At 43.4% G+C, this 25,771-nt stretch overlaps 1 protein-coding gene across 2 annotated transcripts in view; it reads left to right on the top strand.

The window, feature by feature from the left end:
• Window positions 1-837: 837 nt before the first annotated feature.
• Window positions 838-25,771, top strand: part of Fermt1 (fermitin family member 1) — a 42,624-nt gene continuing 17,690 nt past the window's right edge. For both annotated transcript variants that reach the window (XM_036186667.1, XM_036186666.1), the window contains exons 1-9: window positions 838-1,159; window positions 4,203-4,371; window positions 6,435-6,668; window positions 9,759-9,905; window positions 11,250-11,463; window positions 13,202-13,304; window positions 22,971-23,078; window positions 23,674-23,805; window positions 25,538-25,587. In XM_036186667.1, coding sequence (XP_036042560.1) covers window positions 4,221-4,371; window positions 6,435-6,668; window positions 9,759-9,905; window positions 11,250-11,463; window positions 13,202-13,304; window positions 22,971-23,078; window positions 23,674-23,805; window positions 25,538-25,587 — 1,139 coding nt within the window. In that variant the 5' untranslated portion in view covers window positions 838-1,159; window positions 4,203-4,220. The remainder of the gene's footprint in view (window positions 1,160-4,202; window positions 4,372-6,434; window positions 6,669-9,758; window positions 9,906-11,249; window positions 11,464-13,201; window positions 13,305-22,970; window positions 23,079-23,673; window positions 23,806-25,537; window positions 25,588-25,771) is intronic.

Below are 25,771 nucleotides of genomic sequence, written 5' to 3'. Positions count from 1 at the left end.
TTGTGTGTGTCACGAAAGCTCTGTACCACTGAGCTATAACCCCAGCTTTTAATCCTAATTTAAAATACTTTGAAACCAAAACAATTCCTAAATATTATGCTGTTCAAACAAAAACAAAGATTTGACTTTAAATTTCAGAATATTTTAGATTTAAGAAGTCACCTCATTTGGTGCAAATACCTGAGGTTTGAGGCATGATGCATAGAAGTTTCCCAAGGAATGGCTGCTACCTCGTCCTTCTACTCATTTCCAGTTGGAGAACTATTGCTTTATTAACCACTATGTCCTCAGAGCCCAGCCCCGGGCCTGACACAAGAAACATTCAATCAAGTGTACACTATGAGGTGGGAGAGTTCGATAGGCTGTGTTAATTACCCTTCCTGAGAAGGCTGCTGTCTGGTACATACAACAGGAAAGTAACAGATGACTGGGTAGGGTGAACCACGCCAGGGGTGATCCAGCCTTTGGCTTGGAGCTTGGTCTGATCGGAGGGGCTTCCTCCTATGGAGCCTCACCTTTTTGGAGGACCGACATCACCCTCTTACTCAGAGGTGAATCGCCTCTGTTTCATGCCACCTGTCTGGTATGCTTGGTCCAGCACTCTGCAAAGGCAGACAGTTGCAGACAGAAAGGGATTCTCCCGAACCCCCCCCCCCCCCGGGCATGAGTGACGAATGTACCTAGCGGGCAGACCTGGGCCAGTAGCGGAGGGCTTCGGGGTACCCACAAACCTGGAGGCGTCCAGGAGAAGCCATATAAAAGTGGAGGCGGGGGGGGGGGGGGGGGAGTGTGTCCCAGGCTGCTTAACTCCTGCTAGGAGCAGCCCTGCGGCTCCCTTCAACCTTTATTGCTTCTGCAGCCTTTGCCTGCTCCGCGCGCGAGCAAGACCTAGCAGGCCGGGCTGGACGTGCCCCCGCCTGCCCGCCGCGCTAGCCTGCGCCCGCCGCGACGCTGCGGCCCGGGACCCACCGTGCTGGGCGCTGGGCGGCGGACTCCAGGCGCATTCACTGGCTGTCGCGAGGTCCCCGCAGCGTCACCCGGCCCTCCACAACCTTGTGCTGTCCCGCGAGACCCCTGCTCGCCCAAGGCGGGCTCTGGGGACGCTGCTCTCCACGTGCGGGCTGCAGACTGGACGCCGCTGCCGCGGGCTCCATTACAGGTGAGATCTGGGATGGCCGAGAGGGGATCGCCTGGCTGTGATCCGCACCATGGAGACTTGGGACCCTTGTCCCCTTTTTTTCTGCAGCTCTGTGCAGTTAAATGGCGGTTGAATTGAAATAATTTTGTCTAGATGTGATCACCTTCTCGGGCCCAGTAATCTGGCCGCGCAAATTAACTCTTCGGTTCAGCTCCGGAGGTTGTCGTTAATGGGCGAGGGGCAGGTGTCTGAGCACCAGCATACGCCTAGGACCCCGCGACACCCTCCAAAACTAAGAGTCTTTTCTTCCTGGCGTTCTCTTTGAAGGGGGGGGGGGGTGACCTTAAGGTGCCTTTTACGTCCTGTTTTGGTCTCCTCGGGTGCGCTTCCACCGGCTGAAGTTTACTCCCCAAGTAACAGCTTGTTGGGGATGAGAACTTCAGGCTAAAATGAAGGCATGGAGAGATAGGAAAGGAATGTGGGGAAACCAGATTGTCTACATTTTAGGAGGAATTTCCATTGTAAAGGATCTGCCCATTGTCTATACAAATGTTTTAATTACTCCGGTCAGAAAAACTAAGGACCATGTATCTGAAGGCCCAGGAAATAAGCAACAAGAAATCATCTTTTAAAAAAATAAAGTTATTTATGTATGTATCAAACGTTATTTTAAAAACTCAGTCTCGGAAAATAGCATTTGGAGACCATAAGGCTCTTCAAACCTTTCCATGTCAAGTTGACCGTGAAGAAGGTGTTTTTATTCACTGCTGAACTCTTTGTAGAGACAATAAATGTTAAAAGCCAGAATTTCATTCATGTGGTTTCCTCCTGTTATCGAAAAATTACCCAGGACATTTCTCAGAGTGATGGATAGATAAGTTAGAGGAATAGGGGGGTGGACTCACGTTTGGGCTCCCCCATGGAATTTAGCGGGATTTACAGCAAGTGGCCTGCCTTCCCTCAGGCCAGGTTTCTTCATTTTTAGATGAGTGTTGGTGAGAGTGGATGCTGGGCTGGTGGCTGGTACACAGTGCGTGCATTACCAGAAACGCCCCTGCAGGCTGAGAAGGGGAGCAAGCATTCAGGCCACTTCAATCACTGAATGCAAGAAGTCACCTGAGGGCCTTTATTGAGAGGCCCACCACTGCATCCTTACACTGCACCCTGGGGGTACTTACTTCTGGTTTTAAAATGCTCCTGAACTTTTGGATTTAATTCAAACACCTTCAATCTGTACTGCATGTTCAGATTGCAGTAGGTGGTCAATGGATTTGTGGTAGTTAATGTATCTGGTGTATTTCTGAGATTCACTTAGTGCTTACAAACCCCCCACGTGAGATGAACATGGTGTGACATTGGTGGTTTAATTATCCACCAATTATTATGAAAACAGTGCCCCCAGACATCATTACCAACCCAGCTTCATACTCTGGTATGTTGGAGGAGGTACTGAGTCCTACATCTATTTTTTTTGACTTGGCTCTTGTGACTCAGAATATGAGCCATGCCACGGAAGCTGGCTGGGCCTCAGAGTCTCTGGCTCTGCCTCACTCCTCTGTAAGAGCCTCAGAGGTTGGGTCATGGTCAGGAGTGCTGCCTTAGGAAATGAGTGTGGTGGGTCCGTCAAGATGGGCCTTGAGAAGCATGGGCTTCTCAATAGCTATCTTACGCAGTGGTGTGTAAAGGGTTCCTTACCGTCATTTAAATGGCCTTCCGTTAAAATCTCTTCAAAAGCCCAGACAAGCAGTGTCATCTGAGCCAACATCTCAAGTTCTGTTTGGAGTCCTGCCTGCTGCGGACTCTGATGTTCCTGAAATCACCAGGTCATCTCAGTCTAGAGTCTACTTGCGGTCTTTCCTTTAAGCACCTCCAGTTAGGAGGAAATCACGGGGTTCAACTTCCTACCCTATCTTAAAGACTAAATTTTTGCCCATCACTCATGATTTTTCATCTTTTGCGAAAAAATGTGTAAAAACAAAACAACAGCAACAACAAAGAGTGAAATGGAGCCAAGGGTGGCGGCACACGCTTGTCACGTCAGCACTTGGGAGGCTGAAGCAAGATTGCAAGGTGCCAGCCCCCCAAAAAACATTTTTTTAATCAATGTAATTTACAATTCCATTATTGTGTGCTTTAAAGAAAAGTAACTTGCTTTGGGAGCTATAGCACGGTACTGAGATCATTTGACTAAAGTCACAAGGCCCTAGGTTAGACACCCAACACTATAGAAAGAAAATAGCTTAAGTAAATCTAATATACGGCAATAATTTATAGTCACATGCCTATGCCACTGTGTACATTAAAGTAAGGTAATAACTAATATGCAGTTTTTTTGCTGAGTTTTCATAATTTCTCGTACCAGAAGATACAGATATTACTGGGAGAAATATAGTAACACAGGTGTATTAGAGATACCAAAGAGGATTGCAGTGGGAAATGGCTTTAATGGAAAGCTTCTTTGAATTGACTTTATTGAAGTATAATTTGCATGCAGAAAATGTGTTAAACTGTTACAGTAAAGTCTGTACGCTTTATCACACACAAATTATATCTCTGTAAAGATGGAGGGTACTTTAAGATCGCTGGAGGATTGCCGTAGTTTCTTGTGTTTTGTTGAAATAGTTCAGAGAAAGTCAAGAAAAAGTAGTAGAAAGTTAAAATGAAGATTGATACATTATGTAGACAAAGAAAATATATACTGCAGTGGAGAAAAGAAAATATAGAACTTTAAATAACTGGGATTATTTTTGTAAGTTTTGAATATACAGTTAGGATCCTAATTTAGTATCTAGGTACCAGGAACCTTGCAGAATTCTTTGAACAAGAATCTAAAATAAAAATAAAAAGCAGGGTTGGGGATTTAGCTCAGTGGTAGAGCACTTGCCTGGCAATCGCAAGGCCCTGGGTTCGGTTCTCAGCTCCGGAATAAAATAAAATAAAATAAAATAAAATAAAATAAAATAAAATAAAATAAAATAAAAAGCAAAGGCCTTCCTCTGACAACGTGCTTGCACCTTCCACTTCCCACTGCCATTCTGACCTATGTCTGTCTTTGTCCATAAAGACACCTGCCTGTGCCACAATGCTGTCGTCCAGTGACTTTGCATCTGCTTCTTGGGAGCTTGTGGTCCAGGTTGACCATGCAATTGAAAAGCAGCAGAAAGAGATCACACTGAGGGTGTCGGGAGACCTGCATATTGGGGGAGTGATGCTCAAGTTGGTGGAACAGATGAGTAAGTCATTCATTTTCCGTGGTTTCTGGGTTTGAACCCCTCTCTGTTACTTCATTATGCCATGGCAGGCTCTAGATTTCCTGAGGGCATGTTCCTCTTCCTCACCCCTGTTTTCTCCCAGAGAGAAGGGGGACCACCCAAGAGCTTCCAAGTGAATCCAGCCAGCTTTGTAAAGGCTTGAGTCTTTGGTGGCAGACCGAAGATCTCAAAAAGGTAGAATGCTGTACCCCTGCAAGGTCAAGGGCCATCCCACCAGTGACATCCATGGTGATCTTAGGTGACGTGGCATTAGACTACTGAGTCCATTCTCTATTAATACTTGATAACATCATGCTAAACTCAGCCTGCTGTTAATGTGTCTTTTTACACTTGTCCACCAATGAAGACAGAGAAGTCTTCTTCAATGTTTTATTTTGTATTTATTTGAGACCTTGGATGCTGGCTTCTCATTTATACTGAGATAAAGGTCTTTTCTAAGTGCATCTCATGTCCATATTCACATGATCATCACCCAAATCAAGAAAGAGCATTACCTGCTCCCCTCTCAAGCCCTTACTTGCTACCCACTCACCCCCCCAATCAATGGTTCACCAAGGGCAACCACTATCCTAGCCTCTCATTTTGCTGTTTTTAAACTTCATATAAATGGGCTCATATAGGATATATTCTTACACAACTACTTTATTTTAATTAATATCATGTTTGAAAGAAATCCATATTGTTGCATATAGTTTGGGTTAATCTAATTTGGTTGTTATATAATATTCTATTATGTGAACCTACCACAATTTATCCACTTGTCCATTGATGAACATTTGAGTTTTGATTTTCTTTTCATATAGGTAGTGGGATATACGATCATTATCTCTTGGTAGATATTACTGTTAAAGATTGTGTTAGTTCATTCCTTTGTTGTTATAACAAAGCACCTGAGTTTAGGTGACTGTAAAGAGCAGGGGGTTATTTTGGCAAATGGTTCTGGCTAAAGGTCTCAGGACTACATCTGATGACAGAAGACTACAAGACTCTATAGCATGAAGCAAGGGGTGTGTGTGTGTGTGTGTGTGTGTGTGTGTGTGTGTGTGTGTCTACCTGGTTCTCTCCTGCCTCTTCTTATAAAGCCACTAGAGTTGACCAGAGGGGCTGCACTCTAATGGTCATACCTAATCCTATATACTTTCCAAAGGCTCCATCTCCCAACACAGTGGTTGGATTAAGTTTCCACCCTCTTCATCCCTAACAGTGGGGATCAAACCTCAACTCATGAAGTCTTGGGAACACTCAAGCCTTATCCCAACCACAACAAATATATCCTATGCCACAGACAACTGTGACTGATTCATCGCCTTCCAAAATAATCTGATGCTTCCTCTAGGAGCATTGAGAGGAGGGGCTATCTAATTAAAGAAGAGGCAACATTCACAGAGAGAAAAATAAGTAAATTAAAATGTTGATGTCTCCTAATTTAGCAAAATATAAGATGGGTTCGACTTCATACTGGCGGAGGGAAGTTTCACCTTTGTTACTGATGTCGAAGGCAAGTCTAGGTGTAGATTCCCACACTGAAGGGGAGACTGTGCAGCTCTGATGTCGATGCAGGTGCTTTGTAAACTGCAGATATAAAGCTGCTAGAGGAGCTGGACATGGCTGAGAAGAGTGAACTGTCGGCCCTCTGTGCTCTGTGTGGCCTGTGGAGACCAGCAGTATTCCCTTGTGATCCAACAGTGAGAGGATGCATTTCTATTAGAGATTAAAATTGGTTAAACGATGGAGAGTGATGCACAGAGGCGTTGGGGATGTGGTTCAGCACTCATCAGAACAAAAATATTGCTTTATGTTTTTTATGGCACTTGAAAATAAATGAGGGTAGAGTTCAGACACCATTTGTTCCCTGCCCCTCCTGGGAGACTTTGGAAGGAAACTAAGAACTGTTGAGCCGCAAGCCATAAAAAAAAGGACTGTAAGCTAAAGGTTAGTGCTTTACCCATGAGTGGACTAGAGTGTCTGGAGCCTGCGTGCTCAGCCTCTTCATGTATGCTTGACTGTGTTTTCCACTCTTGCAGACATAGCCCAAGACTGGTCAGATTTCGCTCTGTGGTGGGAGCAGAGGCGCTGCTGGCTTCTGAAAACCCACTGGACCCTGGACAAGTGTGGAGTCCAGGCCGACGCCAAGCTCCTCTTCACCCCACAGCATAAAATGCTCCGCCTTCGCCTACCCAATGCCAAGACCGTGCGACTGCGAGTCAGCTTTTCAGCCGTGGTGTTTAAGGCTGTGGCGGATATCTGCAAAGTGCTGAGTGAGTTCCCTGCCGGGGCCACTGTGCCCTTTAGACTTTTGGCACAGGAAAACAGGAAAATTCCTTGTGCTTTCTGCCTGCCTCAAGCATTGGCTGGAGAAGCCTCCTTTACAAGGAAGCACACTCCCAAGCCCAGAGCAGAGCATTGCAGTTGTTCAGGTGGAAGGAAATGAAAGGAGCGCTGTTTGCATGGTCAGGGCTTGCCAGTTCCACGAGCTTGCAATTGTTTCAAACACACTTGTAAGTAGAGGTGGTCATGTTAAGAGTGCTTCTCCAAACTCATTTCTCCAAACCACACTCAGATGCTAAGACAAACCAAAGAATGGGAGTTCTGTTGACCCCTCCATGATGACACATCTCTGTTCTTGGGGTGGTGGTACCGCACACTTCAATTCCTTCATTAGCACTTGGCTCCTGTAAATACTCTGTCTACAAAAGTCACTTAGGAAGCTTAAGCAGGAAAGTACTCTTGGGGAAGAGAGCTTATCAGTACAGGGCTTGCCTTGCCAATACCCAGAACTCACGGTTTTAAAAAAGATGGGCATAATGGCACACACTTATAATCCCAGCAATGAGCAAACAGATAGGCAGATCCCTGGAGTCCACTGGCCAACTAGCCTGCCCTACTTGACAAGGTCCAGGCCAGTGAGGGACACTGTCTCAAGAAAGACAAGGTGGATGGCTTCTGAGGAATGACACCAAGGATGTCTGCTGGCCTCACACACATGTGCACACAGGTGCATGTGTACCTGCATACACACAAATATCTGCATACACACATACACACACAAAAATTATTTGTGGGTAGCAGCCCAATCTTTTGTTTGGTTTTTTAAATATGATCTTATTATGTAGTCAAGGCTCACCTCAAACTTGTGATCTTCCTGCCTCAGCCTGAAAAACACTGGGATTACCGACATGTGCCACCAGGCTCACCTGATGATTTGGTGTCTTGTGGTAAAGTATCACAGAGATAACCCTGCTCTGATTATTATTTTTTCTTTATGATACACTGTAGAAAGAGGGACCCTTGTACCATGAATGGTTCTTATTTCCTATTTCTTGAAAATGTGTGGGTGTCTTCCTTGGTTGGTACTAAGAATATGCATCATTACCCAGCATGTGAACACAGAATATTACACATCACTAAGTATTTATTCTCCTCCATTAAATGATAAGCTGCTTTATTCATTCACTCAAAAATGCTCATTGAACCCTGCTGTGCAGCAGGTAGTGTAGTGAATAATAGACACTGTGACAAAGATAACTGAAATCTTGCCCTTTGAAACAGAGAGAGATGATAGTCAACAAATAAGCATGAAAAAGAGTAGAGAGTGTTAAAACAGGATGGAAGGTACAGAAAATGAAGGAAAGTATCCACAGATTTAGGAATGCCCATGTTAGACATTAAGGGTTCTGATAGCCTGAAATGAGATTAGAACAGAAACCACCACCTCAGCATATCAATGTCTGGCACACATCAGCTGCCCAGAGGCTGTTTAGTGAACCAATCAATTCATGGAACAATCCATTGCAGAACACAAGTTCCTGGAGTGTCCCTGACATGTGGTGGGCAAATAAGAAGCACAAGAAAACGTTGTTGTTAGTAGTAATCTAGTGAGGATTCGAACACCAAGTAAGCTGTCATATGACAAGGCCTTTTTAATGCCCCATAGGGACTAGGTGACATGTCACAGCTGAGGCCAAGTAGTCAAGTGCTCTCTTCTCTAACTGTGGCTTTGAAGACATGTTAAGAGAGATCTCCGCTCAGCATCTCTAATCATGGCTCTTGCGTCTAATCAATCAGCACTAGCTCAGATTTAGCAGTATGGTGATTTCCCCTGAAGAACGGAAGAGGCACAGGTCTTGGGCAGAGGAGTTTCACATTGTTGTTTGTTTAATGTGTACACTATAATATTTAAGTTGTCAGGTGTGCATAGAGTATACATTTGGGATGGCTTCAGGTGTTTTATAGCCTGACAGTCAGGCATCCTGGATGATGGAGAGAGTCGGCAGAGTTACCCTTGCCTCTGGGCACCACGCAGTTCGTGAACTGACTGAACGAGAGGATCTAAGAGAGGGGTACCAGGACCCTTAAAGCAGCCACTTCCTTGGATTAAAGCTGCTCTGTGGGTTATCAGTGGCTCTGATCACAGTTGCACTCTTGGATGAACTGGGGAAGGGTTATGACAGCTGGGTTTCTTCAGAAGCAGACTCTGAGATAAGGAATCTAGAATTGGAGTCCTAATGCCTGGAGATACTGTGTGGAATACAGATACAGGGAAGACTGTAAACATCTGGCTTCCGGGAAGAGCGTCACACTACAGGCAGCCAGGACCTCTGGGACCTCTGGGACCTCTGGGCTGCCCCAGCGTGGTGAAGGTACTAAGGAAGGAGCCTACCACTGAAGGCCCTTCTTGGAGAGCATGAATCCTCTCACATGGACTGGTGGAGGTGGGCAGTGCAGAACGTGGCAAGCTGCCAGCACAAGCTCTTGACAGACACACAAATGCTCTTAAACTATTGGAAGTCAGGTTGGCACACAGTGAAATGGTAGTGACCCAGAAGGCAACGCAGGGCATGAGGGCAGCTCCACGGGGATGGCAGGAAATGGTGGGCTCTGTATAGGAAAAAAGACGCAGAGTCAATTGCCCACAAAGAAAATAAAGGATGCGGGGCCTTTTGTGGTTATTTCCAAAACCAAAGAGAGATGGGAGGGAAGGAAAGGGGAAAAACTGCTTGCTCATGGATGACCCTGGAGCCACAGTGTTGACAGGGGTTGAAGTCAGATAGCAAACCCAGAGAGAGGGTGTTACACTGGTCCCTCCGCTCTGGGTGAATTTAAAGTATTTTCATCACAGATTGCAACGCAAACTAGAAATTGCAGTAGCTTTAACCTGCTGCCACCATTTGTCCTTCCCCAACTGAGGGCCTCTGTCCCTTCAGACCGGATGCAGCGGCTTCTGTTTGCAGCCCCAATCCCCAAAGACCTGTCCAGTACACAGAACAGCTCAGTCTCAGGAGGAGTTATTTTTCTTCTCAGTTTTTTCCATTTTTGTTCGTCTTAGTTGTTACTTTGTTTTATTTTAGATATTAGAAGACCAGAAGAACTTTCATTGTTAAAGCCTTCTGGTGACTATTTGAAGAAAAAAAAGAAAAAGGACAAAAATAATAAAGGACCTGTGCTTGAAGACGTCCTGACCTTGGACAGTTCTTCAACGAGCTCCGGTTCCCCAGGTAAGGGGCTGTTTCAAATGGGACTGGAGACTGACTTTCTCTCTCTCCCTCTCTCTCTCTCTCTCTCTCTCTCTCTCTCTCTCTCTCTCTCTCTCTCTCCCTCCCTCCCTCCCTCCCTCCCTCTACCCCTTTCTCTCCATATATAGTAGTTCATGAACTGACTGCATGAGCAGATCTATGGGAGCCCCCACCCCGACTCTTAAAGCAGAGAGGAGATCTATGTCCCCTCTCCTCCTTTCTCTTCCTCGCTCCCTCCCCTCACTTTCTCTCCAAACAAAGAAGGACCAATGTTGTTGAAGGATCAACAGACAAGTTGAAAAGGAGATACATAGTTAAGTTTCAAATGTTTCTTTAGTTTAGACTTCTACCTTAGGTATGCTTGGTAACTCACAGTTTTAATTGTGTGTCTTACGTTGTAAAATGCTAGTACATCTGGCCATGAATTGTGGGTGAAAAAGTACACTTAAGAGAGAAGATAGGGTTGGGGATTTAGCTCAGTGGTAGAGTGCTTGTGTAGCAAGCACAAGGCCCTGGATTCGATCCTCAGCTTAAAAAAAAAAAAAAGAAGAAGAAGGAAAAGAAAGAAAGAAAGAAGAAAAAGAAACAAAAGAGAGAAGATAATTTGGATAACTTAAATATATTTTCCTTTCCTGATTTGCCTTGTGTGGCTCTTTCTTAAGCATGCTTTCATTGGCTTGTAAAGGAAAGGCAGGTGAAGATTTTGAGACGGTATACCCTCTCTTCCTGTATCAAACAACTGTCTCCAGCTTTCTTGCAATACCAAGGGCTTTCTCGTATAGTATATTCTGGTGCAAAGAATAAAAGGGGGATTTGAGCAGCGTTCAGAGGTTTGGCGAGATAGCCACCTATTGGGTTCTTTTTTAAGATTTATTTATTTATTATGTATACAGAAGAGGGCACCAGATCTCACTACAGGTGGTTGTGAGCCACCACATGGGTGCTGGGAATTGAACTCAGGACCTCTGGAAGAGCAGTTGGTGCTCTTAACCTCTGAGCCATCTCTCCAGCCCCAGCTATTGGGTTCTTATGAGTAGAAATGTAGCCCTTTGCTGTCTCAGACATTCTGTGCCTGTGTTCTCAGTTAGCTAATAGCACCAAGAAACAGAGAACTTTGAATGGTGGGAAAGGACTGAATTACCAACGTTTCTCTGTGTTGATTCATGGAAACTTTTATGTCTTTGGGATCCCAGGCAAGATCTTTTCTTGTGCAACTGGTCTCCCTACTCTCCTGACTCCTGATACATTTAAAATCAAAATTCATTTTAGTCTAATCTTCTTCTAAATATTCCTAACCCAATCACCTATCGTTTGCCTGCTTCACAGTAAGCCCTGGCTTGTACAGTAAGACTATGACACCCACATATGACCCCATCAACGGGACGCCAGCCTTATCCACTATGACTTGGTTTGGTGACAGCCCATTGACCGAGCAAAACTGCAATGTTCTGGCCTTCAGCCAACCTCCCCCATCACCAGATGTGCTCGCCGACATGTTCCAGCCTCGAACTTTGGTGGACAAAGCCAAGATGAATGCAGGGTAAAGTGGGGGGGGCCTCCATCTTTCTCCTGTCTGAACTGGTGTCTGCTGTGGGATGGTCTTTCTGTACTCTGTGAATATGTGTTGTTACCATTGGTCAATAAAGAAGCTGCTATAGCCTATGGCGAGGCAGTATAAAGCCAGGTGGGGAATCTAAGCAAAGATACGGGGAGAAGGAAGGAAGATTTGGGGGAGACATGGAGCACTAGCTACCGATGGGGAGCAAGATGTAATGGAACACAGGTAATGCCACAAAGCCATGTGGCAAAACATAGATTAATAGAAATGGGTAAATTTAAGTAGCCTGTGCCATAGACCAAATAGTTTGTAATTAATGTAAGCCTCTGTGTGTTTACTTGGGACTGAATGGCTATGGGACCATGCGGGACAGAAACTTTCATCTACAGGTATCCATACACTAAGAGATGTTAAAGAGCTGGGGGCTACCCAATTTTTTAGTTAATAGGCATGGGCATTATGCTTCCTTAGCAAAATTCAGAGTGCTAACTTTAACAGAAAATAAAGGGATGAACACAGACTACAGTGGTCTCAGTACCTTAAAAGTCTGAGAAAACTGCCTCCAAATAATTTGATGGCTTACCATCCATGACTGTGACCCTTGATGCTATTACAGGTGTGAAAAGAGTGCTGGGAAACACAATGTAGTATATATGCATGGTATCCTCTATGAACCTGCTAGAGACATTGAAGGTGGTCAACTCAGCTCATGCTATATTTTATAGAACACTGCTTCTCCTTAATTAAAATTAAGATGCAACATTACTCAAATTTAAATATTCAATAGCCACATCTGGCTAGAGGTTAATGCATTGAACAGCCCAAGGAGGACTTTTCCCATCATTGCAGAAGGGTCTACTAGGCATGTTCAACTCATGGCCTGTGGGCTACACATGCGCAAGATAGCCACAAATGCAGCCTAACACAAAATTATAAAGTTCCTTAAATCATGAGTTGTTTTTTTTATTTTTGTAACTCTGTTATGCATGAACTTTGTAGATGGCAATGACATGTTGCTTGTCTAAAGGCTGGACAGTGGCTAAGCAAGGCGTTGCTTAGCAGAACAGGCAGGCGAGGCACAGAGTTACATGCTGGCTCCACCATGGAGCTGTATCCCTGCACAAATCATCTAATTCACTGAGACTTGGTCACTTCATTTGCTACACTGAGATAATGCCAGGCATGGTAGTACATGTCTATAATCCCAGCACTCAGGGAACTGAGGAGAGGATCACAGGTTCAAAGCCAGCTTGGACTACATAGTAGATTCAGAAAGGAAGGAAAGAAGGAAGGAAGGGAAGGAGGGAGGGAGGGAGGGAATACTAATGAATAACCCTCACAGTTCCTTTACTTTCATACGTCAATCAGAATATTTTATCTTAAAAAATTGTAACATAGCCAGGCATAGTGGCACACGCCTTTAATCCTAGAACTCGGGAGGCAGAGGCAGGCGGATCTCTGTGAATTCAAGGCTAGCCTGTGCTACAAAGTGAGATCCAGGACAGCTAGGGCTGTTACACAGAGAGACCCTGTTGTGGAGGAGGGGGGGGACACTGGTAAGGTAGAGTGCAAATATGAGCTATTATGTGCTCACTGGTTTTGTTGATGTTGTTTTCCCTGCCTGTGTTCTTGGACTTGCGTAATGTGAAATACGTAACACAGTGTGGTGGGTACGTTCAAGGAGTGGACTGGTGTTAAATCCCAACCTGTTGTTTCCTAGTTGGCTGGATTCCTCGAGATCCCTCATGGAACAAAACATTCAGGAGGATGAGCAACTGCTGTTAAGATTTAAATACTACACCTTCTTTGACTTGAATCCTAAAGTAAGAAATTGTTCCTTTGTTTCATTTTGTTTTCCTTTTGTGATGTGTGTGCATGGAAGTTCTATACTTTCCGTTTGGTGATCAAGGTCAGGGCTGATTTGTGTGACCGCCTCATCTCTGCGGGGTAGACTGACACAGGTGTACCTGCTTCTGAACTTTCACCTCGCCTCCCTAGGGCAGCCTAAGCAGGCTTAGCAGGAGTTGCCTGGCGTCTCTGTTCCCAGCATGGTGTACACTGCCTCTCTACATTCGCAAGAACAAGAAGACATGAGCGAGGGGCCCACATAGCTAGAATCTGGCATGCCTTAGGAAGGAGAGGAGGTATCAGAACCAGGTTGAGGACATGTTCTTAGGAGCAAGCCAGGACCACAAGGTGATCCATACAAGACTCCCAATTGCAGTGTTAAAATGTCCTTAAGGGAAAATGGATCGATCATCTGTCTAAATAAAGAGCCCTGCTATCACCAACTCCAATTTTAGGGCAAATCTCCACCCAAAGTTTATTAATGAGGGGTAAGATGGGTCCTTTGGACGTCCACGGCTTTCCTGCTTCTAGTCAGCCATTTTGTGAAGTTGAGCATCAGCAGCTAAATGGCCCCTTGTAGAGAATATAAAATGAGCCGGGCGGTGGTGGCGCACGCCTTTAATCCCAGCACTCGGGAGGCAGAGGCAGGTGGATCTCTGTGAGTTGGAGGCCCGCCTGAGCTACAGAGTGAGTTCCAGGAAAGGAAGAAAGAAAGAAAGAAAGAAAGAAAGAAAGAAAGAAAGAAAGAAAGAAAGAAAGAAAGAAAGAAAGAAAGAAAGAAAGAAAGAAAAGAAAGAGAGAAAATGAAACAGTGTATTCTCTGGGTGGCCGGGCAACCTTGCTGCATCAGCCTCTCTCAGGGTCTGTGCCTGCTGCTCGTGTTCACTTCCCTCTGAGCATTTGTGTGAGGAGCTTACTTCGACCCTTCTCTCCACTCTTCCGCCTGCAACAGCATCTCTGCCTTCCTGGTTGATATCTGTCTGTCTTTCAAAGGCCCATCTCAGTTCCCTAGCTTCCCTACTTAATTTCTTCCAAAAAAACAAACAAATAAAAATAACCCAAAAACCACCTTACACTTTTTTTATTTCTTTTTAGGTGTGTGTATGTATGCTTGCATGTGCACATATGTGTGTGTGGTGTGTGTGTATGTGCGCGCACGCGAATATAAAGGCCAAAGTCAACACCAGATATTATCCTAAACCACTCTCCACCTTATTTTTGAGACAAGGTCTCTAACTGGAACACTAAGCTCACCAAATTTAGCTAGACTGTCTGGCAGCAAGCCTCTGGGACCTCCTGTCTACTCTTCCCCATCACGAAGATTACAGAAAGGACCACCCACTCATGCTGGGTGCTGGAGAGCCAAACTCAGGCCCTCATGCTGGCTCAGCAAGCACTTTACAGACCGAGCCACCTCCCCCAGCCCCAGCCCTGTCATTTCTATGGAAAAACTCTGCCTAGTCCTTGGTTTGGACCCAGGTTAAAGCTCATGGGTCTGTCCTGTATCTGGAATGCATGGCTCCCAGTGAACTGTGGCAAAACAGGAAATTCTGGCTTCTTAGTAAAGGATTGGGGGATCGTGAACATGTCACTCTCCTAAGCAACTGTTTCGTTTTGCTTTTATTTTTGTTTAAGTTTTGTTTTGTTTAATGAACATTGTTTATGGCTTCTTTTTTTTTTTTTTTGCATTGTCTACTAGTACAAACCTATACATTTTCTGTAATCTCATTTTTTGTTGTTTTAAAAGTGCTTTATACATTGCAAAAATATTTCTGACATACAAAAAATAAAAAAGTTGTATTTTAGCTTAAGGTAAAATTTTTTTTCTTTTAAAATTTTTTTTAATTAAAATATCATATTATGCTGGAAGGTGGTGGCTCATGCCTTTAGTCCCAGCACTTGGGAGGTAGAGCCAGGCGGATCTCTGTGAGTTCCAGGCCAGCCTGGGCTACAAAGCAAGATCCAGGACAGGCACCAAAACTACACGGAGAAACCATATCTTGAAAAACCAAATAAAATAAAATATCATATTATTCAGCCCCTTCTCCTTCCTCCATCCCCTTCCATGATCTCTCCCCACTCCCTCGTAAACTCGTGGCCTCTTCTTTTCACTATTATTGTTACATATATATTAATAAATATATAAGTCAATCTGCTGAGTCCATTTGTGGTGTGTGTGCGTGTGTGCGTGTGTGTGTGTGTGTGTGTGTGTGTGTGTGTGTGTAGGGCAGACCACTGGGTATTGGATAACTGATCAGTCATCCATCCCTGGGGAAGACTAATTCTCTCTCTCAGCAGTCATCCATTGTTGTTGCTCATTAACTATGGATGGGGCACCATGAGACTTCACCCATCCACGTTGAGATGTCAACTGTTATTAGAATTGTTCAGGTCTTATTTGGGCAGCTATATTATTGAAATTTGACGGGTATATCTTCTCTGTCATATCTGGAAGACACAGTCTCATAGCAGACTTTCTGGTCATCTGGCTCTTACTATCTCCCACTCCTTCTTCCAGAACATTCTGCGTCTTAGGAGTAGGCGCTGTGTTGTAGATGTGTCAGTGGGGTCTGGCACCCCACAGTCAGTTCTCTGCATTTTGACCAGTTGTAGACTCTGTTTGTGGCAAAAAGAATCTTCTTTGATGAGGAATGAGAGCCACACTTCCCTGTGGTATAGGGCTATTTAGAATGAAATAAGGGGTTACACTAGTTTAGGAAAGTGACAGTAGCAGGTTCTCCCAGGTTTCCAGTACCAGGCATGATTTTTCTCCTATTAAGTGAGACTCGAGTCTAATTAGAAAACAGTTGGTTACTGCCAAGATATGAGTGCCGCCACTGCACCCCTAGGAATATCTTGCCATGCTGGTGGTCCTTGTTGTGGTTCATAGATGTCACAGCTAGGTAGGAGTTTTAATTGCTTTTCTTCCTTGGCATTTTGCATAGCACCTTCTGGTACTATACCCCAGGAGGGAGGTTTTCAGGTCAGACCTAGCTCATAAGCCTCCGAGTCCTGAGACTCACCAAAAGGACTTACCTTCAATTTCTGGGAGGCAACCAAGGGTGACATCTGTAGACTATAATACTTTATGGGTCTCTTGGACTACCCTGACCAACAGCCCAAAAGAAGATTTCTCACAACTGTTGATGGGGATTTTGTGATTTCATTTCTAAGCTTTATCCTTGGTTCAACTTGAGTCTTTCCTCATTTAGTTCCCAGCTAAAATGTGTTGTTCTGTGCTTTCAATTCTAATAACCTACCTGAAATTGTTCACAAACTAGATAAATATTAAGAGAAAATATTTAATTTAAACATTTTTAATTGCTAAGTCAGTATTCTGGCCCCATTTTATCCATGCAAATGTTTCTCCATCTGCTCATTTATTCACATATTTATCAAGCAACAATTATTAGCCAAGAACTAAGTTGCATGCAGGGAATCTAAAACCATCAGGCATTAAAGCCAATGAACTAGAGTATATAAGTCTACCACATAAAATGAACTATAGTGAGCAAAATCTTTTTCAACTTGGACATAGTAATACGTGTATTTCTTAATTAATTGAATAAATAATAAAGCCCAGGATAGGTGCTACACAGTGATTGTAAGTCAAAACACAAAATAATCGAGCCTCTGTGGAAAGCAACGTGGCAATATCCACCAGAACTGCAACTCTACTTTGACCTACAAATCTACTCTTTATAGCATAGTGGCACTTACGTAACTTTATACATCACTACTATAGGTTATTACTGCACGAATGGTTTTAATAAAAGATTGGAAACCACCTAAATGTCCATCAGTAGAGAATTGCTTGACTATATTATAGTGCATCCGTGCCACATTGTTGTTAAAAAAGAATGAGTCAGCTCACTTGGTTTGTTGTGAATACTTATGCCCCTTTTAAATATGTTTAAAACATGTGAACTAAGGAAATAAACCTTTTTCTAACTCTGACAGTCCACAGTATTTTCAAGTTTTGTAAGCAATAAACACATTGGAGGACCCCAGGATACTGACATCCATATCCAGCAGACAGAGAACCTGTGGTCAGATGTAAGCAGTTAGCTTTCTTGAGAACATGGAAAGGGTGATGCAGGCTTATTGCTGTTGTGTCGTGGTTGGCATGTGGAAAAGAGAGTCACTGAACTAATGAGACAGACAGAAACAGGGATGTGTATAACAAACAGCAGAATCCATGTCCTCCATGATGTGGGATTCTAGCTTAAGTCAGCCAGGAGACAGAAAACCCAAGCCTAAGCATTAAAGTGAGTAGCCCATCCCCAGTGTCCTGGGGTTACTATTGTTGTGATGAAACACCATGACCAAAAGCAACTTGGGAGGGAAAGGGTTTATTTGGATTATTCTTCAACATCACTGTTCATCTAAAGAAGTCAGGACAAGAACCCATACAGGGCAAGAACATGGAGGCAGGAGATGACCCAGAAGCCAGGTGGAGTTGCTGCTCACTGGCTTGCTCCTCGTGGCTTACTAAGCCTGTTTTCTTACAAAACCCAGAAAAGAACCACCAAGGTTGGTAGCCCAGGGGTGCTACCACCCACAATTCACTGGGCCCTCCCCCATCAATCACTAATTACGAAAATGCCCTACTGGCTTGCCAACAGTCCAATAAGGGAATTTTCTTAATTGAAGATTCCCCCCACCTCTGGTGACTTTAGCTCATGTCAAGTTGACCTGAAACTAGCCAACATATCCACTTAGGAAATACTTGTTCCTAAATCAATGGAGAGCAAATGAAAGTGTTCTCAAAAACAGAAACCTATAGGATACCTGTTAGCAACCTGCAGACAATGCCTCATCACTGCCCTGGGAAAACCAGCCTCTGAGGGGGAAACCCAAAGCCAAGCAGGACCAATAGAGTCCCCGGATAGCTCTGGGGACAAGGATTGGCCAGCATTGAGCCCTTATTCCAGATCCTATTGAGCATCTTATTCCAGATCCTATTGAGCATCTTATTCCAGATCCTATTGAACATCTTATTCCAGGTCCTACTGAGCATCTTATTCTAGATCCTATTGATCTCTTACTGTTAACTTGTAACTGTGGGTGACTGTAGTTTAATGTATTTTACACACCATTGTTTTATTTGGTTTATGGACCATGTGAAGATGGTCAGGTGTGAGAGCTTTTATTATATTTTTAAAATCTTTATTGAGTACTCTGAGGACTTGCTGAGTGACCCATTGAGTTCCTGTGGTATTAGTACCTGGATATACTAGTACTGAGGGGCTGACAGACATCTAATTTGACAGTTCATTAGTCAAATGTAAGAATCAGTGACTGGGGTTGGGGATTTAGCTCAGATTTTGCTATTTAGCATAGCAAGCACAAGGCCCTGGGTTCAATCCTCAGCTCAAAAAAAAAAAAGAATCAGTGACTGTATCACTATTTAGATTTTGCCTATAATGTGTGTGTGTGTGGTGTAGTAGTGGCTGCATGGTTTTGATTTTGTTTGTTTGTTTGGTTGGTTGGTTAGTTAGTTGGTTGGTTGGTGGTTTTCAAGACAGGGTTTCTCTGTAGCCCTGGCTATCCTGGAACTTGCTCTGTAGACCAGGCTGGCCTCAAACTCAGATTTGCCTGCCTCCACCTCCTGAGTTCTGGGATTAAAGGTGTGTGCCACAACCATCTAGCAGTTTTGTTTGTTTTTTAGAGGAGACTGGCTATAACTCCTGAATGATCCTCCTGCCTCAGGCTCCCCTGTATCTGAGATGATAAGCATGTGCCACCACACCTGGACTCATGCATACTGTGAATCTCTTTTAGTTGTCAAGTCTGCACTGAACTATAATTGATGCACCATAAAACTCTTTCACTGGAAGTCAGGCATCATGGCACACACCTGTAATTCCAGCACTCAAGAAGCTGAGGCAGTGGGATCAAGAGTTCAAGCCTGGATTGTATAACAATTTGGAGGCCAACCTGGGACTGGGAGGCCAAATGAGACTCTTTCCAGAAAACAACAAAAAGTAAATTAAAAACGTGTGTGTGTGTGTGTGTGTGTGTGTGTGTGTGTGTGTAGTAAGTGCACAATACAATGGTTCTTTTGTTTGGGTAAATGTATATGCAGCCATCATCATAATCCATCACACAGCTCCCTAAGTCTATTTTTGGTCAGATACTGGTCCTAACCCAGCCTGCTCTGCCTTCTGTCCAAGGTTTTGCCCTATCTAGAAATGCCATGCAGATGGACATCAGTCATGTCAGGCTCACCAGGCATGTTCACAAGGCTCTTATTGCTAAAAGGTTCCTGTTGTAAGGAAATAGTGCAGTTTATTTCTCCATTTTCCAGCTCAGTGAGGGCACTTGGATTATGTCTGCTCAGGCCTGTTGTGAATGGTGATGTAGCACTTATTCTTAAGTGTGTTTGTTTCTCTCTCTGGAGGGATGGGCAGGGTTGGGGGGCTCCAAAACCAGCTCTTTGAGATGCTTTTGTTGATCACAGAACAGAGGCAAACTGTCCTGAAGGTCTCAGCACATCATCACATTTAAGACATGAGGTTACATGTAGAGAAAGAACATGTCAACACAACATGTCATCTTTCCCATTTACCATTATCAGAGATGTTTGCTGGTTTGGGCTTGCTTCCCATTTAGACATTCCCTATCACCTCTTTTCTTCACAGGTGTAAGATTAATGCAAAAGGAAAAATAAGACAGTGTTAATCAATTCATGATGAGTCTATTGAGGTGCTCTGGGTATTTTCCATTCTTTCTTCATATTTTCTTTATTCATTTTATTTTTTTCAAAGCATATAGTATAATATATTCTCATTGCAAAAGAAATTCAGGTGGGCCTGGAGAAATGGCTCAGTGGTTAAGAGTGCTTGCTGCACAACCGTGAGGACCTGAGTTCAGATCCCAGCAGCCAAGTAGCTAACTCTCATATGTGCACAGTCTCATATGTGCCTGTAACTCTGGCACTGAGATGGGCAGATACAGGCAGACAATGGGGCTTTCTGGATGCCAACCAAGTGGAAAAACCATGAACTCCATGTTCAGAGAGAGGCCTTGCTGCAAAGTAATAGGCAGAGGGTCATAGAAGAGGATATCAACACACTCTTCTGGTCTTCTTTCACACACCTACACAAACACATGTCCATACAGCACACAAGCACATACCAAATTGACACACACACAAAGAAATTAGAAATCACTTCCTAAAAAAGAACAAACTCTATCATAGAAACTATGATTTAATAGACTAGAGTTTGGAAGGTGGGTGGTTGCACAACATTGTGATGTACCTGTGCTACTACACTGTACATTTTTTAAAGGTCAAGATTAATTTTGTTAGACATATTCTACCACAGTTGAGGTTATTTTTAAAATCAATCTTAAGAGGGATTATTTAGAATAAAAATAGTGTTTAACCTGAATGGATAGATTCTGTGAAGTTTTGTATGCATATATATGAATGACTTGAAAAGAGATCTTGCCATTTGCCGCAACACAGATGTGTCCTCCAGAGGATACCTATGTCAAGTAAGATAAAGCAGACACTTGTACGTAAACTCCAAAAAAAGAAAAAATAGGAGTAAAAATTGTGGACACACCATGCTATAGTATTAACAAGGGCAGCACCAGTCAGGTAGATAGACAATAGGGAGACACTCAGGATGAATAATTCTAGAGTGCTCATGAAGGTCATGATGACCACGGGCTGAAGACATGTATATATTACAAGTTTTTCTTAACTTATGATTTTCATGAGTTAGCTGCTCTTTTCATGAATAAAACCATTTTACATTCTATATTATATTATTGTTTCATGTTGCAAACCCTAAATATGCACAACAAATATACCCAGTAAACTCATTCCAAAACAACAAAGAAAAATCATCTTTTGCTAAATGGCCTTTCTCTTAAAGGCAGCCACAACTTCATGACTAATCATCCTTGCAGATTTTTCCCATGTTTACTAGCCTTTATTTACTGGGTTTCCTGGGCCTTATATTTCCCGTATAAATAGGAGATTTTACATGCTCTGAGCTTGCAGCTTTTTACCTATTGGAGCTGTCTTTCACATTAGTATATAAAGTCCAATTTGCCCTTTTATCAACTGAAATATAATCATAGGTTAACCCATATTGTTGGGACCCAAGTGTGGCAAACATTCCCACGAGAGTGTCTGGTGAGTGCCTGCATTTCTGTCTAGACATTCGTCCAAGTGCAAGAGGTACAGGGTAGCATTCCTATAAGTCTAGGTAGCATTCCTATAAGAACCATATGTGTAAAGAGTACCAGCTGCCCCTCATCCCACAGCATCAGATACCAGCAATACCTAACAGGCTAGTCTGATGGAACAGGAATTCTGTGGTCTTGTTATAGTTTGAATTCTCTAATTTTTTACAAGGTTGGGCATCTTTCCCAGTGTTTAAATGGCCATTTGGTTTTCTCTGTGAAACACCTGTTTCTTTTTGCTCTACATCCTTTTAGATTATCTGATTTTTATATTCATTCATGGGAATGGTTTCTATTAATGGATATTGTCTCTTCTATTTATTGAAATATGTTCTTTCAGTCTTTACTTTATAAATGTATGACCTTTTAAATGTATTTTCACTGTAAATGTTTAACTTTATGTTGTCATTCTACTTTATACATCATAACTTTTAGGCATCTTGTCTTATGTAGAAACTCCTCCCCAGGCCAGGGAGTAAGGTTGAGTAGAAGACCATGTGCTTTGCATGCTCCAGGTTCTAGGTTCAATCCCAATACCAAAAACAGGAGGAAGAGGGGAAGGAAGGAAGGGGGAAAAGGAAGGGAAACAGAAGGCTTTGTCTACTCATTTAAAGATCACACATTCACCTACATAATACTCATGGTTCAATGTTTTTTATGTATTCACAGAATTGTTCAACCATAACTGCATCTATTTTCAAAACATTCCATGACCCCATAAAACATTCTTGGACCACATTAACAAGCATTATGATTGCCCTTCAATCCTTCCAGCCCCAGGCAAAAACAATAAACTAATTTCTTTTTTGGATTTGCCTATTCTGGCTGAGGACTTAGTTCCTTGGCTAGAGTGCTCACCTGGCTCTGAGGTCGATCACCAGCACTACATGAAACTGTATGTGGTGGCACATGTCTGTAATCTTAGCTCTCACACTTGGGAGATGGAAGCAGGAGGATCAGAAGTTCAGGGTCATCCTCAGCTACATGGCAAGTTCCAGGACAGCCTGAGCCACATGAGACCCTGCCAAAAAAAAAGAAAAGGAGAGAAGAGAAGGGAAGGGAAGGAAGGAAGAGAGGGAGGGAGGGAGGGAGGGAGGGAGGGAGGGAGGGAGGGAGGGAGGGAGAGAGAGAAAAGAAAGAAAGAAAAAGTAATGCATAGAATTATATGGCATGCAGGACTGTGTGACTAATACCTTTCACATAGCATGTTTGGCACTTAGGCTGCTTGAAGAAGCTCTAGGAGATATTTAGGGGAAGTTCCTTCTAACCTCAGACATCAAAGGAGCAGGGGGACAGGAAGGTAGTGGTCTCCTTGCAGTTGCCTGAGCTAGACTCTAGACCATGTCATTCACAGAGAATGGTCCCAGTAATCCAAGAACTTTTGAACTATGGACTAGAAATAAATGACCACACACATATACATTTGTTTCTTTCTCTAGTATGACGCTGTCCGAATAAACCAACTCTATGAGCAAGCCAGGTGGGCTGTTCTCTTGGAGGAAATCGACTGCACAGAAGAGGAAATGTTGATCTTCGCAGCACTACAGGTTGTGAGGGTGTCTGCAGCTTTTCGAGGTGGGTGGGGGAACACAATTTCAGCTTGTTCTGGTAAGAGCATTCTGTTTGTTTCTTGGATGAAAGAAATGAAAATTAAGAGAGTAATTTTCAATGTAATATGCTCCTCACAATCTACAAGTGTACATACACTATATAAGGCATCTATTCTGCAATTCCCATCACTTGCCTCTCACATGCACAGAGACAAGGCAGAACTAAGTTTGACCCCAACTAACTGTAAATGTCAAAATTAGTCCAATTGGATGTCATTTTCCTGCATAGACAGACCTCCTTCCCAAAGATGTTCAGGATTCCAGGGAAATTCTCCCCCAAGAAGAAAACATGGCTAATGATCCACTTGTGGCAGTAACATTTCTAAAACCTCCCTCTTGAGCCAGGTGAGGTAGAGCACACCTGTGATGCCTGCATGTAGGAGACTGAGGCAGGTGGATCATAAGTACAAGGGCAGCTTAGGCTACCTAGAGTGTTTGAGACTAGCCTGAACAATTTAGCAAGATCCTGCCTCAAAAACACACATTAATGTAACTTAACAAAATACAAACAAAACCTCTGTTTATGTTTTAGTATCACATCAGCAAACTGTCACTGTGTGCTGAAATACAGGACTTTGCAAGCAAGTCTGAGGTTGATGAAGTGGAGGCGGCGCTGTCTAGTTTGGAAGTGACCCTCGAAGGTGGGAAGGCCGACAGCACTTTGGTATGAATGTTTCTGTTAACTCAGAATTTGTTCTCACAAATGCAGATTGGGGCTAAACGAACATTTCTTCAAAAAAAAAAAAAAGTATGTGCTCCTGTGACAAGCTTAAATTTAGCACGAACTGGCTTTTCTCAGATTAGCCCTGCAAGGGGCTGTAAGATAATTTCACCACCACCAATGAAAGTTTTGATACGGCATTTCTTCCTGGAGATCAGTTGGCACAGTGTGTGGGGAAATTTCAATGGCCCCCAAACACTAGCATGGAACCTGCCATTGATCCTTTAAGTCTAGAAAGAGCTGTAGAGCTATGGCATGGGGCACCCCTGAGGGTGAAGGAAGAGGCCTTGGTGCCTGGTCACATGTTGTCACTGAGTAAGACTGACAAGAGTAAGACCTGTATCTAGGACAGCAGTCCTCAACCTGTGAGTCGTGACCCCTTGGGCGTTGAATGACCCTTTCATAGGGATCACTTATCTGATCTCCTGTATATCGGATATTTCATTACAATTCATAACGATAACAAGACTACAGTTATGAAGTAGCAATGGAAATAATTTCATGGTTAGGGTCACCACAACATGAGGAACTGTATTAAAAGTATGTTAATGTGTTAATGCTGTAGTATTGACTGCAGTATTAGGAAGGTTGAGAACCACTGATCTAGGACATAACCAAACACTTCTAAACAATTTTGATTTCAGAAACTAAAACCCTCCAGTCACACCTAAGAAAGAAAACTAGTGAGCAACCTGGCCGCTCTCCCGACAGGTGGTCCAATGACGACAGCCTTGTAACCGGAATGTCCCTCTGGTTTGATTCTTCCCCTGAGCACTGCTCTTTTGTTTTAACTTCTTCAACCAAGGGAATAATTAATTACTGGTTTAATCACATTGAATCCAAGCAAGAGGGTCTGCTGAGACTGTGATCTAAATGAACACTAAGAATGAGTCGCTGCATTCTTAGGCTGTCATTGGGAGTTCTCTTATCAGGAACTGCCTTAAAATGGGGTGTTGGTTCCACGGGAGAGCAAATGCTTACCACACAATGCCGATGCCTGCCCAAGCAGAAACTGGAGCTTTTTGCCTGCCATCTCCACTGAGTATATAACAGGAAGTTAATCCTGCTTGAACAAATGAGAAATTCCCTCCTTCCCTCAGGAGTTTTATGTACTGCCGCCAGCCATCCACCGCCACCTCAGAATGAACTTTGAACCAGGTTCCTTTCAAGTCTAATCAGTGACCTGGATGTGACCGTAGTAGCCCACTTGAACTTAAAAATTACAAAAGAGCTGTTCATACATAAGTCTTCATTCCAAACTCAAATTTTTAACTTGAATTATGTATAGGTATAAAAAGTATGAGTTGATTTTTTTTTTACTTCTTTTCACATTCTTATCCTCACAAAGCAAAGTTTTAAAAAAAAAAAACATACAAATGTACATATTAACAAATTAATATGGCCAACCAAGTCACCGTCCAGAATTGGGAAACAGGACCTTGTCACCTACCCAGGAGCCGCTGAATGTGCCTCATTCAGCGTCCACCCCTCCCATCCCCTAGATAACTCCTGTGGTTCATGTAACTAAGGCATTCAGTCTCTCATTTTCTTTCATGTTAATTAATTCAGATTGTAAAGTCTCTGTGGCAAGTGATTGCCATGCTGGGTGACACAGGTGTGGCCTAGCAGTGCCATCTGTGAAGTTCCTGCTACTAATTCCTATATCTCTCCTTAGGAGGACATCACCGATATCCCTAAACTTGCAGATTATCTCAAATTATTTAGGTAAGTAACTTGAAAGGGCAAAAGAACCCCTTGCAGCAGACCCTCACAAGGAGGGTCTGGGATTGGACACAATTGCATAACCAGCAGCCAGGTTCATGGGTCAAAGGTGGGCTCTGAGTAATGGGTTTTGTCACAAGACAATAATGAGTTGAACCTTAACCCCCATCACATGCACTGGCCTCCT

Source organism: Onychomys torridus, chromosome 4 (genome assembly GCF_903995425.1).
Source record: "Onychomys torridus chromosome 4, mOncTor1.1, whole genome shotgun sequence".
NCBI lineage: Eukaryota > Metazoa > Chordata > Mammalia > Rodentia > Cricetidae > Onychomys > Onychomys torridus.
Note: the sequence above shows the minus strand (reverse complement) of the source record. Positions and strands in the feature narration are given on the sequence as shown.